The sequence below is a fragment of the Colletotrichum scovillei genome (assembly GCF_011075155.1).
Source record: "Colletotrichum scovillei strain TJNH1 chromosome Unknown Contig00001, whole genome shotgun sequence".
Classification (NCBI taxonomy): domain Eukaryota; kingdom Fungi; phylum Ascomycota; class Sordariomycetes; order Glomerellales; family Glomerellaceae; genus Colletotrichum; species Colletotrichum scovillei.
Genome location: NW_023336259.1, coordinates 4,856,574 through 4,873,212, shown reverse-complemented (window position 1 = coordinate 4,873,212; position 16,639 = coordinate 4,856,574). Strand labels below are relative to the sequence as shown.

The window sequence follows — 16,639 nt, the reverse complement described above, 5'->3', positions numbered from 1 at the left end:
AAGGCATCACGTCGTTAGGTACCTTCCACGGCTACGTACCTACCTTGGGTATCTTGCTTCAATTACGGGCAGGTACCTTGGTTGCGTCAGTTACGTACGATTCTTTGCAACTGACAATGGCAGGTGCCAGCATCCAAAGTGCCTTCTATACCGAACCACCTCATCCAAAGTACCTATCCAAGAAAAAACATGTCCTGGCATTGAGTCAAGGGAAAGAACTCTGAATGTCATGAACAACACTGCTCTATCTCACGACTTGCTTGGCCAGTTCAACAAGCGGCCAAGAGAAGAATAAGCATTAACATTTCAATGAACATAATTGCGAATGCCATCGCCAATCCATCACTCACGGAAAACTAGGTCTACACCACCTCGAGGCGCAAGTGTGATCTCACTTGCCATGCGTGGCCTTGATCTCACAAATTTCTCCACCGAGTCGGGCTCCATGCCTCTTTTCTCCCAGCCAATTGCCATGGACTCCGAATCCTTAGATATTGGTTGTTGTCTCACTTCAACACTTCGGTATTGTTGAAATACACGAACCAAAACGTACGCCATCTCAGTCAGGGCTAGCTGCTGCCCGATGCATATCCTCGGCCCACCATTGAATGGAATATACGTCCATGGACGAGGTGTCCAAGTTTCCCATCGGCGAGGATAGAAGTCGTGGAGTGGAATCTTGTATGAATTAAGATCATCTCGCAATTGAAGGACATGCGTGGAATAGATGATCTGGGTACCCGATGGAACTCCTACTGGGTCATTCCCGCCTGGTCCACCTCCACGTGGTAGACTGGTGTCTTTTGAAGCAGCTCTGATGTTGAAAGGTGCGTTGGGATATAGCCGAAGAGTCTCATTCAGCACATGCGTAACGAACGTCATGCTCTTGAGGTCGTCATAAGTTGGTAGACGAGCTCCGGCACCAACGCCCAACTTGTTCTGGATCTCGCGGCGAAGCTCGGCAAGCACTTCGGGATTCTTGGCGAGCTCATAAAATGCCCAGGACATTGTGGTTGCAGTGGTGTCTCGGCCAGCGATCAATATCGAGACCATTTCATCACGCAGATACCGAGCATCTCGAGAGACACCAGCGCATGCATGAAGAAGTGTCCATCCGTGGTCTGTCTTGTCCATCTCCGTTAGTTCCGCGTCCGACATTGATATTGCCTTCTCAATGCTGGGACCCATGAACTTATCCAAGGCCTCTAAGTCTTTGCGGAATTTGCGGCGCGGAACAAGGAAGTTCAGAGGGCCCAATCGCTCAATCAAGGACTGAGTGTGGCGGATACGCTCAAATGCCTCAAAGACAGCGTCATCGTCTTCGCTTGTCAGAGAATTCACCTGTCTCCCGAGGGAAAAGTCTGCTGATACATCAAGCGCCAATCTGCTTAAGACGTCCTTCATATCCACACAATGGCCACCAGCTAATGCTGGAAGCATATCCTGGATATGACGCTCAAAACAGACGAGGTCACTAACTCGTTGGCGGGTGAAAAGAGATCGGAGACGTTGGCGAGAGGCATGCCAAGCGTCACCGTCAACGTTGAAGATGCTATTTCCCATGAGTTCAAACCAATCTGCTCTGAAGCGCTGACCCTTTCCAAAGTCGTTGAACTGAGTCGCAAGCATGGCTCGAATATTCTCGGGATCGGCAGTGAAAATTGCACGCGTCCCTATCAAGGAGACCTCAAACGTGTATGGGTTCTTCTTCCCCTGGCCTGATCGGAGAAACGCGTTATGCATGAATTTGAGGTTTTGATCCTGTAAGGCATGAGTCGTGATGGACCACAGAAAATGCAAGCCGGACAGTACGCCTAATTTAACGTTAGTCATCACGAATAGTAGCTTGAGGTTTCGGAAACTAACCAAACGGCGTATATGACTTGTATCTCGACGCGTGCCCTCCATGACGCCGAATCCTCCTTTCTTCGTCAATGAACTTGACAATACTTCGTAGGAAGACGAGGAACAGTAGCCCAAGGACAAGCCATTCTGCATATGAGCCAAGGAAACCATCCTTGATGTGACTAGGTTTACTCATAGCTGCGAGTCGCTAAATTTTGAAGAGGTAGGGACTGAGCTCAGTGATCTGATGCGAGATCCGAAATTCGGAAGACTAATACCGAGGAAGGACTCTTCTTGACTTCTGTAGCCGTTGATCAAATCATCAAGACAATGACGGATGCCAAATCTGGTCTCGAGATACTCTATCTTGAAAGTTCAGACAGCGTGCAGTAATCTTTTTCGTGCCGATTGCTACTGTCTTATCGAAGCAAGAGACCGAAACATACTTTGACAAACGTCGAGGGAGCGGGGTGAATTGCGAGTCCGCGGTAGAACCTGAGATGTAGCCAGTGACATGACTAGACCAAAACAGGTGTTTCTCTTCGAGGAGGATGGCATGCTGAGAATCGGAAAATGTGGTACGGAGTCGACCTTGCCAGCATGGTTCAGCCGGCAGACAAAGTTTGATATAATTGACTTCCGGTGTTATGCAACATACCTGCGGAACGCTGCGGAACTATCAGGCGGCGGAACCAAGGCAGAGCAGGGGCCTACTCTGGAGACGCTTCCCGGAGGAATCAAACCTTACGACGTGATCTGAGTAGTGCGCTACCACTCATAAGAATTTCGCTTTAGGGAAACAAAGAGGCTTCGTAGACAGCATGAGGATACATGCAAGAAGAACTGTTCTGAGACTATTGCAAGCACCAAACCTGAAGATGTCGACAAACGTTTTCGTTGCTCTTTGTCTGATTGGGCTCTATACCATTTACACCATATCGTGTCTTATTCGAAACATCACCGTTGCCAAGACTATTGGTATTCCGGTTGTCTGGAGCCCCATAAGCCCCTTAAACCCATTCTGGATCATCTTCAACAAACGAGTTACACCAATCCTTCAGCGCCTTCCTCTAGGCTTGGGCGATTGGACCACGTACAATACTCTTGATTGGACATGGACTGACCGGACACATGGCAACTCCCAAGTTCATGACAAGCATGGCAACACCTTCGCTCACGCCACGCCGAGAGAAGTTGAGATTCACACTCGGGATCCTGCAGTAGCTGTTCAAGTGCTCCGAAAGCAGGCGAACGACTTTCCCAAAATAAGCCATTACGCCAGCAAGTGTACACTATCTCATGAGGTCAAGTGCTGCTCTTTTTGGCTAACCAATCTTTCAAAGAAATCCTAGACGTACTGGGCACGAGTCTGGTATCCTCAGATGGCGATGATTGGACTCGTCACCGGAAGGCGACTGTCGCCACTCTGAGCGACAGGACCAATCGTCTCGTGTGGGCAGAAAGCGTCCGACAGACTCAGCAAATGGTTCATCATTATCAACGCTCTTCACAGGGCCTAATCTGCGATCCTGTGGACGATGTCCGCGAACTTTACCTTCATGTCTTTACCAGCGTTTGTTTCGGCTTTACGTATGACTTCAAGCAGCCCGAAAGAGACTGCGTCCCAAAAGGACACTCGCGAAGCTACAAGTACTGTCTCCACACCAGTCTCAAGGACATTGTCATCCTTCGGCTGGTGCCAAGTTGGGCTATGAGATTTCCTGCCCTGCCACAGAGGATTAAGAACTTCCGAGATGCCGTGGCCGAGATGCGGCAGTATCTCGATGAAATGATCAGTGACTGCAAAGACAGTCTCAGAGGCAGCAGGAAAAAGACGCAGAATGACAACTTACTTAGCTTTATGGTAAAGAGGAACAGAAATTTGGAGGTTCAAACTCGCATGGATAAATTCACGGATGACGTGTCGCATGCCTTACTGACAGAGTCTGAGATTCGAGGAAATCTCTTTACCTACTCACTTGGAGGACATGAGTCTTCTGCACATACGCTGACGTTTGCAATCTATCTCCTGGCAGCTTTACCAGAGCAGCAAGCTTGGCTTATGGAAGAGATCGATGAGGTTCTTGGTGGCAGGCCAGATTGGAAGTCGCAGGATGCTTTCATGGATATCTTCCCTCGCTTGAAAAGGTGTCAAGCCGCCATGGTAAGTAGACCTGAATTCCCCTCCGGGGCGATTTTCAATATCAAGTCTGACACGCTTATAGAACGAGACACTCCGATTGTACCCTTCGGTCACAGTCCTTCCCAAATGCAGCGGGTCGAAAGCAACGACTTTGCTTGTTGGTAGCGAAGATCATCGCATCCCAGCAAACGCCAACGTCTTTGTCAACATGCCTAGCATTCAGGTACACCAACCCGTATGGGGAACCGATGCAATGCACTGGAAACCTAATCGATGGATCATGAAAAGCGTTGGCATGAAGGGTCTGGACAGCGAACAGCTCAAAGCACCTCCTGATGGCGCTTTTCTCCCGTGGAGCGAGGGGAAACGGGCTTGTCCTGGCAAGAGATTCTCCCAGGTCGGATTTGTTGCAGCACTTGCGACTCTCCTCTATAAGCACAGACTTGAAGTCATACCCAATGTTGAAGAAAGCCTCGAAAACGCTAGGGAAAGGGTCATGGAAGTTGTAAACGACACTTACGCCGTCATGACTGTCCATATGCACAAGCCTCTCTCTGTTAGAATCGGGGTTCTCAAGAGAAGCTAGAAAGCAGTATAGCTTCAGTTTGAACTATTTTACTTATTGCTTCAATGGATTACGAGTTACGATAACGTAGAACCCCACTTAATACATTCCCTTAGACGCCAGCTAGACGTAAGTTAGATGTAAGTAAGTTAGGTATATTCCTGGGATTGACATCCTTTTTGTTTTAATTGAGCTACTTCGGCGTCTTCAAATCTCTTTGGTTTACGTATGTACATAGGATCAAGTTGCATGTATAATTACAGATTGTTCTTAAATCGGCGATTTTCATGGATGACTTGGGCGACGAATACCTATAACGCTACACTAACAGTCTTCCGGGGTATGTTGTTGCGCTTTTTTGCTCTAAATTCAAAACTCTCATTCTCGTTATTATTATTGGATACACTATTTCCAGGGGTTGGCAAATCCTTGTTCCTTTGTCGCGGCGACTTTTCTGCCATTTACAGCACATCGGCGGAATTGTTCCTCCGACAACTTGGATCTTAACCATCAACCCTTGATACAAAAATTACGTGAGGCCGGATTAGACTGGATTCAGGCCCGGGTTAAGGCTAAATCGCAAAAGCCGGAGTCAGGCTTGCTCTATAAAGATCGGCTCTTCTGGCCAGTCTTTGAATCCCAGGACAACTGAATCGGTCCGTACCTAATCAATCCTCACATGCTCGGTAACCCCAAATATGTCAACCTTCATTACGTCTGCGAATATTGCGGCCACTATTGGGCTAGCCGCAACCATGATGGGGTCCATCGTCACGCTAAAACCAGAACTCGGCATCAAAATGTGGCACTTCGATATTGCGTCCTCCGAGGATTTCAAGGATCCAAAATCGAAAAATAGGAGCCTGATCTTGGACGAGCTACGCTTGTTCGCCATACGCGAATTCTTCATTGGAGCAAGCCTGTTTGCGGCAGCATACTTCGGCAACCACAAGACCTTAGCTGCGATGTGCTTGCTTGGGGCCCCGGTGGTCACTATTGATGGCATTGTGCAACGAAGACAGGCACCGAAGGCGGATTGGTGGGTTCACTTTGCGTTGGCGCCTGTGTTCGCTGGGTTAGGTGTTGCGTCGTGGAGACAGCAATGATTGAGTTCGCTTCCCTCGGGGCGCAGCTCTGGGTCATGTGGCGTGCTTGGCATAGAACAATGTGGTTGAGTCGAGCACGAGAAATTTTAGATCGTTGGTTGAGTTGACTAAATCTCAAGGTGAAGCACCTACAGAGGGGAGGGTTTTCCACGCGTTCGCGGCGGACACTTTTAGCTTTCAAAGGCATCAGCCATGGTTCGCACACTGTCAGGGGCTGACCGAACCGGTCGGGGCATTTAAGGCGGGTATATAAGCGCTAGCTTTGGTAATGCAAACTTTCATCTTTAGGCAATGTCCAGGTTCTCTTCCTCCTCCGCTAGCATATGATACTATGCTTGCGACCGGAACGACCTAAGTCCTTCCGCTTCCGCCTCTTCTGTTAGTCGTGCTTGTGATCCTCCATTCATTGCAGTTTGCGGTGCTGCGGTGTAAATAAAGACACGAACGATGTCATTGGGAGCCTACAGGCTACAGCCAAACCTGACCGCTGCCTAACAGATCATGAGCTATGGAAACATCTCGGGCATGTGCGTCTCCTTGGTAAAATGGGCAGGAAATCACAAACTGAAAGCTAGACTAAGGAAGGCTAACAACTAAACATTTGGCCTATTAAATCTAGGCGGTTTTCTTCTATCAATCCTACAGCCAGCTATATACTTCAAGCCCTCGGTGCCTTTGCCTCAAAGAGAAGCGTTGTCCCAACCATCTGCCAGTCTACGTACTTGAAACCGGACTTGAGTGGCTCAACTATGTCAGCTGCGTAATCTTTGTTATTGTGGAAAACGCCCAAAAGATTGTGCCAGAACATGAGGAACCTTCCAAAAGCATTGTGTTTCACTCCACCGCCTAATACTGTTGCACCAACCAGAACACCATCTGGTTTCAAAAGCCGACCTAGCCCTGCCATAGCCTCTCCTTTTCGCTTGGAAGTCCCAGGGAGGCAGTGCAACAATAACATACAAGAAATGACGTCGAATTGTCCGTTGCTACCCAAATGCAGAGATGACGGTAGTTGCGAGGTGTGGCGATCGCCGAGCACAAAGACGTCAGCTTGAACTGTGTCAACGAGGACGTCGGGATGTGCCAGTTGAATGCGGTGTTGAGCCTCGGCTAGAGGGTTCTGATTGATGTCGACCAGGACGATTGTCGAACCAGTAGGCAGAGGCGCACTCTGCATAAAATAGCCAGTGCCGACGCCGATATCCAGCAGTCTTGCATTAGGTTTGACAAGGGAGGAAACGTGCTTGCTATAGTGACCGGAGAGAACGTCTCCAGGACATCCCCAGGCTAATGGACAGTAGAAGCCGAGGACAAGGGTATCGTAGAGCCATCGTAGAAACAGTGGGAAATAGACAGCGTTGCCAAGGGTGCTTGCAGACATGGTGTGAGGAAGCGGACGGAATGTGGGGAATTGGAAGCTGTGAAGAGATTCTTGCTTGAGTCGGTTTCGCAGAGTTGACAATGTTCAGGGGCATCTACTTTGATATGAATCCCATCACGGCAATACTTCGTATGAACATTTGCTCTGACACATTGCAGTATAAGGTTCGAGTTGTGATGTTTTAGCCTGAATGTTGCTTTCTACTAACCGCGCGTGGCGGCAGGAGACTTCTGTCACGTCGGTAAGCGGATACCATTCCACGTTATCAGTCGAAAACCCTGATGGGAACACATTGACTATGCAGAAAGAAAGACTCAAGACACCCATTCAACGGACCGACGGATCAAACCGAATGGTATAAGCCTCGGCGATTAGGCCGTGCAGGTGACAGACTTTCTTCTTCAGGCAACTTTTGGTGGTTAGCGCCGGGTGTTTGGTGTTTAGGCCATATTAACTTTTACTACTATTCCACAAAAGCCGCTACCAGGACCCAGCACGGTAAATTTGGCGGAGTTCGAATCTTCAGACTACCAGTCGTAGTCTACGATCTCGATCGAGCAATTGAAATCCGATCGCTCGCACCTTTTGGCCCATCCGAATACCACGCTTGCCATTGTTGGAGTTCGATCAAGGTTGATGAGATAGCCGCTTCAGTTCCGACCGAACATCTGCCCGTTCTCGCGAGTTGGACTTTGATGGCTACGCCTTGTCGTCTGGAAAGCGGGAAACCTGCTTCCGGACTCCTTCGGATGGTCGATTTGGCGGTTGAGTGATTGACAACTGAACTCTGACGGAGCTGATTGACGTCGCAATTGTTTGAAACCTTTTGCAGCAGCGGATTCGCGATTCCTTGTCCAAGACTCGGTCAATTCGATCCTTAAACGGCCCAAACCTTCTCAATCTCAGCTGGGCTCTCTCTAGTCAAGGTAGTTATCTTGATGTAGCATGTTGTTGTCAGTCATGTCAAGAGCGACCAGGAACGCGATTGGACTTTTTGGTGGAGAATCAATCAAGGAAGTCCTCGAGACTGGATTAGCCGCAAGTGAAGTCTGGCTGTAGCAACCAATTGCATTTCCACTCTTCCGTAAATATCAATTTTCCATGAATGTGACGTTCTCAAGTTTGTGTTGACTTCCGCTTGAAACCCTTCTTCGCCTCTTTTCCGTGATCATTGGACTATCCTGCATCAAGAAACTTCGGCAAGAGCTGCTGCTAAATCAGTATAGAAAGGACCGAATCCGGTAACGTCTTGTTCATGAACAATCCTAAATCTATGAGGAATCACCGTTATATCACTCAATTGTGGATGCCAATCCATAATCAACAACAACAAAGTTAACTTATCAGTATGGATACAATGAAAGACCAGATACAGCCTATCGCCATAGTTGGCTTGAACCTCAAGTTCCCCGGAGACGCTACTTCGGCGGAATCCTTCTGGGAGATGCTTGAGAATGCAAGGAACGCATCAAGCAAGGTGCCCTCAACCCGCTTCAACGTCGATGCATTCTATCATCCAGACCCTACACGTCTCGACAGTGTGAGTTATTGCCTTTGTTTCAACGTACGTGGACAACATCTGATTGCTCTGGAAACCAGATGCGTGTTCAAAAGGCCCACTTCATGAAAGAAGATCCGCGGGCCTTTGATGCTGCCTTCTTCAACATGTCGCCAGCAGAAGCATCCATCTTAGATCCCCAACAGCGCGGGCTCCTCGAGGGCACATATCACACCTTTGAAAATGGTATGGGCCCATAGATGTTCTTGATCAGGGTATGAATCACTAATCGAGAATTTATGGAATCATACAGCTGGCTTAGCAATGGAGAGAGTTGCTGGGTCCCGCACCTCGGTTTTCTGCGCCTCTTTCGGCCGCGATAGTGATGCTATAGTGGCCCGAGATCCAGAGTTCCAATCCCGGTACCAAGCAACGTCCTCAGGGTCGTCTATGTTGTCAAACCGCATCAGTCATTTCTTTGACCTCCGAGGTCCATCTTTGACGGTGGACACCGCATGCTCCAGCGGACTGTACGCCCTTCACCTAGCGTGTCAGAGCATACTCAACGGGGAGTCCGACATGAGTCTAGTCTGTGGCTCCAACACCTATCTCACTCCCGAGTGCATGACTTTCCCCTTGAGCAACGCCGGCTTTCTATCTCCGGATGGCCGATCCTATAGCTTTGACCACAAAGCCAACGGTTACGCTCGTGGAGAAGGATACGCATTCGTCCTTCTCAAGCCGTTGTCCAAAGCTCTGGCGGACGGAGACATTATTCGATCGGTGATCCGTGCCACAGGCGCAAACCAAGACGGGCGGACGCCGAGTATCACTCAGCCCAGTGCTGCCGCTCAGGTTGAGCTCATTCGGAGAACTTATGCTTCTGGAGGACTGGACCTTTCCGAGACCGAGTACGTGGAAGCTCACGGAACCGGCACACCAGTCGGTGATCCAATCGAGGTTTCCGCGATTGGAGAGGTTTTCAGACCTCATAGGTCTAGCCCGCTCTGGATTGGGTCTGTGAAGAGCAATATTGGCCATCTCGAGGGTGCTAGTGGCCTGGCGGGTTTGCTCAAGACAGTCTTCTCGCTCGAGAGAGCCATTATACCTCCCATCGCGGACTTTGAAAAGGTGAACCCAGCAATCGACGTCAATGCGCTAGGCGTTCAGTTTCCAACACGCTCTACGGCTTGGCCTGCCACTCCTTCTGGGATCCGCCGGGCTTCAGTAAGCTCGTTCGGGTATGGCGGATCTAATGCACATGTCGTATTGGATGATGCATACAACTATCTTCGGATTCGAGGCCTTACTGGAAACCACCTATCCGTGGCCAAGTCGAATGACTCTCACAAGCCATGTGTTGCGAACAGCAGCACCTCAATTGGAACAGTCGAAGATCAGGCTCCAGACGCCGGCATCTCTGATTCCGTTTCAGATGTTTCTGATGATAGTGGCGTCATCATTGGCTCTGAAGACGATGCTGAACATAGCTCCATCTCGCTTCTCACATTCTCAGCCGCCGATGAGGATGGTCCACGAAGACAGGCCTCGGCGTTGCAAGATCACGTCGCTACCCAGCAAATTTCGCGAAAGAGAGCACAGAGAGTTTTCCTTGCCGACCTAGCCTACACACTCTCTCAGAAGAGCATCCTCAACTGGCGAGCATTTGCAGTGGTCAAGTCGGAAGCGAACATCGGCAGCAATCTCACAGAGATCCTCTCTCCCGTTACGTCGGTCTTGTCATCGAAGAGGCCAGAGCTCAACTTCGTCTTCACAGGCCAGGGAGCTCAGTATCCACGCATGGGTCTCAAGCTTATCCGCTACGAAGTATTCCGGCAGAGTCTGATGGACTGCGACGAGTATTTGCGGTCTCTTGGTTGCGAATGGTCCGTCCTCACCGAGCTTCGGAAGGCCCCGGGATCGTCCAGAATTCAGAAGCCTGAAATTGCACAGCCCCTTTGTACCGCTCTGCAGATTGCCACTGTCGACCTTCTCCGAAACTGGGATATCATCCCACAATCCGTATGCGGCCACTCATCGGGAGAAATCGCGGCAGCGTATTGTGCTGGAGCCCTTGATTGCCAGTCTAGCTGGAAGGTTGCATACTTTCGAGGCGTCTTGGCAGGTCGATTGGCATCTGATAGCTCTCAGAGCAAGACGACGATGATGTCTGTTGGGCTCGGCGAGGCAGCCGTACGCCCCTATCTTTCAAGCAGGCTCTCGGTAGCTTGTATCAATAGTCCAGCCAATGTGACGGTTTCAGGGCCGACCAAAGAGATCCAGCTCCTATTTGAGAGACTGGAGAAGGAAGAGATCTTCGTCAAAAGGCTTCCTGTTGATGTTGGATATCACTCTCCGGCTATGGAAGTCGTCGCAGCCGAGTATCAAGATCGAATCCGTGGCATTGGCGCACCTACTGGCTTAACCGCCGAGAGATTACGCAAGGAGTCTCTAGTATCTCTCTACTCATCAACCGAAGGAAAACTCATATCTTTCGAGGCTGTGACGAGCCCTTCGTACTGGGTAAAGAACCTTGTCTCTCCAGTTCTCTTCTCAGGTGCTCTCGAAGCCATGACCGGATCGAAACATGGAGGGCAACACTTCCTCGTGGAAATTGGTCCGCAGTCAGCTCTCAGACGACCTGTGCAAGATACCTTGACTCCTCACCTCGGCAACAAGGCTGCTAAGAAATGGCAGTACGTCAGCGTCCTGAAGCCCAACGTCGATGATGATCGATCATTGATGGAGGCTCTCGGCAGTCTCTGGGCAGCAGGCATCCCGATTTCTTTGTCCAAGCCAAACCAGGAGTCGACTCAAATATCGCGGAAACCGAAGATCCTGGTGGACCTTCCTTCATACCCCTTTAATCGGTCTCGGGAGTTCTGGGAGGAGAGCAGACTGAGTCGCAACTACGCAAAGCGTCCGTACCGTCGGCATGCTCTTCTAGGCATCAGAGACCGTGACTGGAATCCTGAAGAGGGGAGTTGGAGGCACTTGATCCGATCCCAAGAGAACCCCTGGATCCTGGATCATGCCTTGAACGGCTCACCGCTCTATCCCGGCTCAGGTATGCTTGTCATGGCCATCGAAGCCGCCCGTCAACTTGCCGCACCAGTTGAAAGTCGCATCCGCGGCTATCAGCTAGACAATGTACGCTTTTTGAGAGCCATTGATGTGGACGACTCAGAGCGCGGCACAGAGGCAAAGATTGTGATGCGGCGCCGTCGACAGGCCACCAACACAAGCGGACAACAGCTCTGTTACGACTGGAGGATTTTTGGGACCAATGGCGACGACTGGAACGAATGCGCTTATGGAAGCATCAAAGTCGAACTTGAACCGGAGCAAACCTTGGGATTTGAACAGGCCGCCGCTTCTGAGGCACGTCGGTCCCGCTTTGAGACGTCTATCAAAGAGCAACTCCAGGCAGACGTCGACAAATGCCGTTTGGTCGTGCACCCCAGCCAACTGTACAAGAACATGTCCAAGCGATCAGGCTTCGATTACGGACCGTACTTCCAGTTGCTGAAGAACATTTCCTACGATAGGGAAGGTCATGCTACAGCCATGCTTTCAGCGAGAGATTACACTTCAAGCATGCCGTACGCTGGAGAAGACCCGTGCGTGGTTCATCCAAGCACGTTGGACGCAATTTGTCACCTTCAGATGGTCGCCCTATCTCAAGGTGGATGGAACGCCGTCCCTACGATGATGTTCTCTCACCTGCGAAAGCTGTGGGTGTCGCAGAAACTGTTCGTGGCACCTGGGAACCCCCAGCTGCGAGCTGCAACTCGAGAGACTATGCGCGCTTTCCGAGAAGCTGAGTGCAGGACACTGGTCACCTTTGCCGATTCCAATGAGCCCGTTCTCGTCCTGGATGGTCAGCGGGGTACAGCCATCACAAGTCTCAAATCAGCCGACACAGCTGCTACTTCACAAGGCGATTCGGGCCAGAAGTTCTATGGTCTCGACTACAAACCCGACCTGTCTCTCCTGACTGTAGATGCCAAGAGTCGCTACTTCGCGGCTGCGTTCAAAGAGGATACCCGATGCCGCGCCCCTCCGAGAGAGCTCATCGATCGTGCCGACGCTATTGCTCTGCACTTCATCGAGGCGGCTCTGGAGCAAATTGACAAGGAAGATAAGCCGCTGCAATTCGATAATCACTTGGCTCGGTATGTCAAGTGGATGCGGCGCGTGCACCTGAATCGGGATACGTGGACGCTAGAGTCCCGGGGCCTAAGTCACCTCCGTATCGAGGAGATTCTGGATGAAGCCGATGGCGAGCCTACGCAGAGACTGACCAAGAAGGTTGGCGAGCATCTGCACGGCATCCTCAAAGGAGAAGTAAACGCGCTGCAGGTCATATTCGAGGGCAATCTAGCCAACGAATTTTATCACTCTGACATCTTTGCAACGAACAACAGCAAGATGGGAGCGTACATCAACGTCCTCGCCCACGCGAATCCAAAACTCCGTTTGTTGGAAGTCGGAGCTGGGACCGGGAGCTCAACCGGCCGGATTCTCCCTTACCTGGCTGCGCAAGGCGTTGAAGGTGGTCCTCCAGAGGCTGTACGCTTCGGTGAATACTGCTACACAGATATCTCGGCTGGTTTCTTCGAAAAGGCGCGCGAGCGTTTTTCTTACGCGGCAAGCCACATGACGTTTAAGAAGTTGGATCTTGAGAAGCATCCTAACAAACAAGGGTTCGCCGAAGGGACTTATGATGTCGTCGTTGCAGGCAATGTGTTGCATGCCACAAGCGACTTGATACAGACACTTCGGTATGTCAGGGGTCTTCTACGGCCTGGCGGTGTGCTTGTACTGGGAGAAACAGTCAATCTGGACAACGTCCGTGATGGCCTCATATTTGGTCTGTTGCCTGGCTGGTGGCTGCGCGAGGGACAGTGGTGGTCTACCAATAAAGAGTACCAAGACCAAGGCCCCCTTCTGACGGAAGAGCAATGGACCACGGTTCTCAAGGAGGCTGGTTTCCCGGGAATTCAAATGGCTTTCCGCGACCATGAACAAAAGCCACATCACCGAGTCTCCATCATCATCACTACCCGCCCGGAGAATGAGAGCCTCTCAAGCCAACCGTCGGGAGTCGATTCGCCCTACAGGATCATCATAGACCCTTCTTCTGCGATGCAAACCTCTGTAGCCGAGTCGCTCAGAAGCCACCTTGTCTCAGGCTGTCAGCCTAGAGGGGCAGACATATCCAGCATAGTGGACATTTCATCAGGAGATACCAAATTGAACAGAGACGACACAGTCATCAGCTTGTTAGAGCTCGATGCTTCAGTGTTGTCATCCGTCGCCGCAAGGGAGTTCGAAGCCATCAAGAAGATTTCCCTTGATACTAGGTTCACGCTTTGGTTGACTTATGGAGGAGCTCCAAAGGCCACCAATCCCGCAGCCGAGGTCGCCATTGGATTCGGTCGAAGTGTCTGTTCAGAGAGAGGAGACCAAGGCTTCGTGACATTGAACTTGTCCTGCCGGCCTGAGACCCCTATGGCTGTCACTAGCGCCGTCGACAGCATCATGCGTGTTGTTGAGAGATTGCACAACGTTTCTTGCGCTGGTACTGACAACGAGTCCGAGTTCTCGGAAGACAATGGCTTGATCTGCATTCCTCGCCTTATGCCTACACCTCATATGGATCAAGCGCTTTCCATCAAGCAAAATGGCGACAGGCTCAAGTCGTTCACATTCAACAGGGATGGTCCGAAGCCGCACATCAGTATCACTATTGAAACTCCTGGGCTTCTTGACACCATCTTCTACGCAGAGAACGCCGAGACGGGCAAGGAGCTCCAAGCAGGTGACATTGAGATCGAAGTCAAGGCAACCAGCATGAACTTCAAGGATGTCATGATTGCTCTGGGGCAGATTCCGGGGCGAAGCTTTGGATTTGACGGCGCTGGCGTTGTCTCTAGAGTCTCGCGGGAGAGTAACCTTCGCCCAGGCGACTCGGTGTTGTTCTGCAGCTCTACTGGAGGAGGCTTCGGAACATTTGTGCGCTGCCCCGAACTGCAAACAGAGAAGCTCCCTCCAGGCATGTCTTTCCAAGTGGCTGCCGCAATTCCGGCTGTGTGGTCTACAGTGGTGTACTCTCTGGACCACATAGCACGTCTCAGCCGTGGTGAGACTGTTCTCATCCACGCAGCCGCTGGAGGTGTCGGACAGGCAGCCGTGCAACTTGCTCAGTTGCGAGGTGCCAAAGTCTTTGCGACTGTGGGGAGTCAGACGAAGCGTGAGCTTGTTAAGCAGCTCTTTGGACTCTCGGACGACCAAATCTTCAACAGCCGTGATGAAACTTTTGCCCAAGATGTGCTTCATGCCACGGGAGGTCGAGGTGTGGACGTGGTGCTCAATTCACTAGGCGGCGAGCTCCTTCGTCAGTCTTGGGAATGCATCGCACCCTTCGGTCGCTTCATCGACATTGGCAAAGCGGACATCATCGCTAACAATACTTTGCCGATGGGACCATTTAATCGAAATGTGACGTTCTCTGCGGTTGATCTAGTCGTGGTTCATGAAGAGGCAAAGCCTCTCATGAAGAAGATCCTGCAGGATGTCACGAAGCTGTTCGAGGAGAACCCTCACCTACACGAACCCAAGCCGCTTCACATATTCTCACCTTCAAAGCTCGAGGATGCAATGCGCTTCCTCCAGGGGGGTAAGAATACCGGCAAAGTCATCATCGACTACGCTTCCGCGACCGACACAGTAGAGTACCGACCTTCGCAGCTTCAGCACGGGTACAACTTCGACGCGAATGCCACGTACGTTATCAGCGGCGGCCTGGGTGGACTTGGTCGTGAGATTGCTCGGTGGATGGTCTCGCGCGGGGCCCGGAACCTACTTCTCCTCTCCTCACGTGGTGCCGCAGGACGGCCAGACGCTCTCAAGCTTATTCAAGAGCTCGAAGCCACCGATGGAGTCACAGTGCTCGCGCCGGCATGTAACGTTGTCGACCGGGGAGCGGTCGAGGATACCCTCCTGAAGGCATCACGAGAGCTTCCACCGATCAAGGGCTGCATACAGGCCGCCATGGTACTCCGCGATGACATGCTTGCCAAAATGTCTCATTCGATGTTCCATGAGACTCTCGGGCCTAAGCGCGCTGGATCATGGAATCTGCACCAGCTACTGCCCGATGACATGGACTTCTTTGTCTTGCTCTCGTCATTCTGTGGCATCATGGGCAATCGCGGACAGAGCAACTATGCAGCTGGAAATGCATTCGAGGATGCTCTTGCGCGCCATCGAGTGGCACAAGGCCTCAAGTGCGTCTCGGTCGACTTGGTGCTCGTCGCTGAGGCCGGTTGGGCCAATGTCAACTATGAGTCCGTGACGCAGAGCCTCCGCGCCGGTCATGACAATCTCACACAGGCACAGCTGATGGAGTTGCTTGATTTGCTCTGCGACCCAGGCTACGACTGCGCAAAGCCTGGCGCAGCTCAGGTCGTCAACATGGTGGACAGCGCGGCGGACCTGGCGCGCATGACACAACAAGGGCTCTTGGATTGGATGCAGAAGCCCATTTTCAGCAATCTTCTCCGTATGGGCGAGACCGAGGCTAGTATCAATGGCCGTGGGGCTGGTGGAGGCAATGGTGATGGAAGCGACGACGTCAACCGCCTGGCTCTGGTGAAGGCCGCGCCTGACTTGCCGACTGCCAGCGAGATCGTAACCCAGGGTCTCGTACAAAAGCTGGCCAAATCTCTGTCTGTGCCGATTGATACGCTTGACGTCGGGAAACCGGCGTACGTTGTTGGTGTTGATTCCTTGATTGCGGTTGAGGTTCGGTATTGGTTCATGAAACAGCTCCTTGTCGAGGTGCCTGTATTCGAGATTCTTAAGAACCAGAGTATCACGGATCTGTGTCAGCAGGTGGCTTCCAAAGTTCTGCAAAGCAGCTCGAAGTAGACTTGCGTGTTATAAGATAGTTGAACGGGTATGAGCGTAATGACTGTCGACTCATCTCAATCTGACCTGTACTTATCTCAACCGATCAAAATGGCCTTTTTCTGTGAACGTCGAAATGGGCATCATGACAATCTGTCTCTCTGAATCGCAACGCTGGCTCTTCACA

At 51.2% G+C, this 16,639-nt stretch overlaps 4 protein-coding genes across 4 annotated transcripts; 2 read left to right on the top strand and 2 right to left on the bottom strand.

The window, feature by feature from the left end:
• Positions 1–342: 342 nt before the first annotated feature.
• Positions 343–2,041, bottom strand: HER10_EVM0007483 (cytochrome P450; the record flags this gene model as incomplete). The annotated part of the gene is made up of 2 exons (XM_035477038.1): positions 343–1,814; positions 1,867–2,041. The coding sequence occupies 2 exons, from the start codon at positions 2,039–2,041 to the stop codon at positions 343–345; spliced, it is 1,647 nt and encodes a 548-aa protein (XP_035338565.1).
• Positions 2,042–2,723: 682 nt separating this feature from the next.
• On the top strand, positions 2,724–4,153 carry HER10_EVM0008913 (cytochrome P450; the record flags this gene model as incomplete). Its single annotated transcript, XM_035478418.1, has 3 exons — positions 2,724–3,126; positions 3,189–3,768; positions 4,015–4,153. 3 exons carry the CDS (start codon positions 2,724–2,726, stop codon positions 4,151–4,153), a joined length of 1,122 nt encoding a protein of 373 aa, XP_035338700.1.
• Positions 4,154–6,317: 2,164 nt separating this feature from the next.
• HER10_EVM0010028 (methyltransferase domain-containing protein) lies at positions 6,318–7,040 on the bottom strand (the record flags this gene model as incomplete). Its single annotated transcript, XM_035479498.1, has 1 exon — positions 6,318–7,040. The coding sequence occupies one exon, from the start codon at positions 7,038–7,040 to the stop codon at positions 6,318–6,320; it is 723 nt and encodes a 240-aa protein (XP_035338795.1).
• Positions 7,041–8,388: 1,348 nt separating this feature from the next.
• HER10_EVM0010423 (KR domain-containing protein) lies at positions 8,389–16,473 on the top strand (the record flags this gene model as incomplete). The annotated part of the gene is made up of 3 exons (XM_035479883.1): positions 8,389–8,580; positions 8,640–8,784; positions 8,852–16,473. The coding sequence occupies 3 exons, from the start codon at positions 8,389–8,391 to the stop codon at positions 16,471–16,473; spliced, it is 7,959 nt and encodes a 2,652-aa protein (XP_035338839.1).
• Between the last annotated feature and the right edge of the window lie 166 nt (positions 16,474–16,639).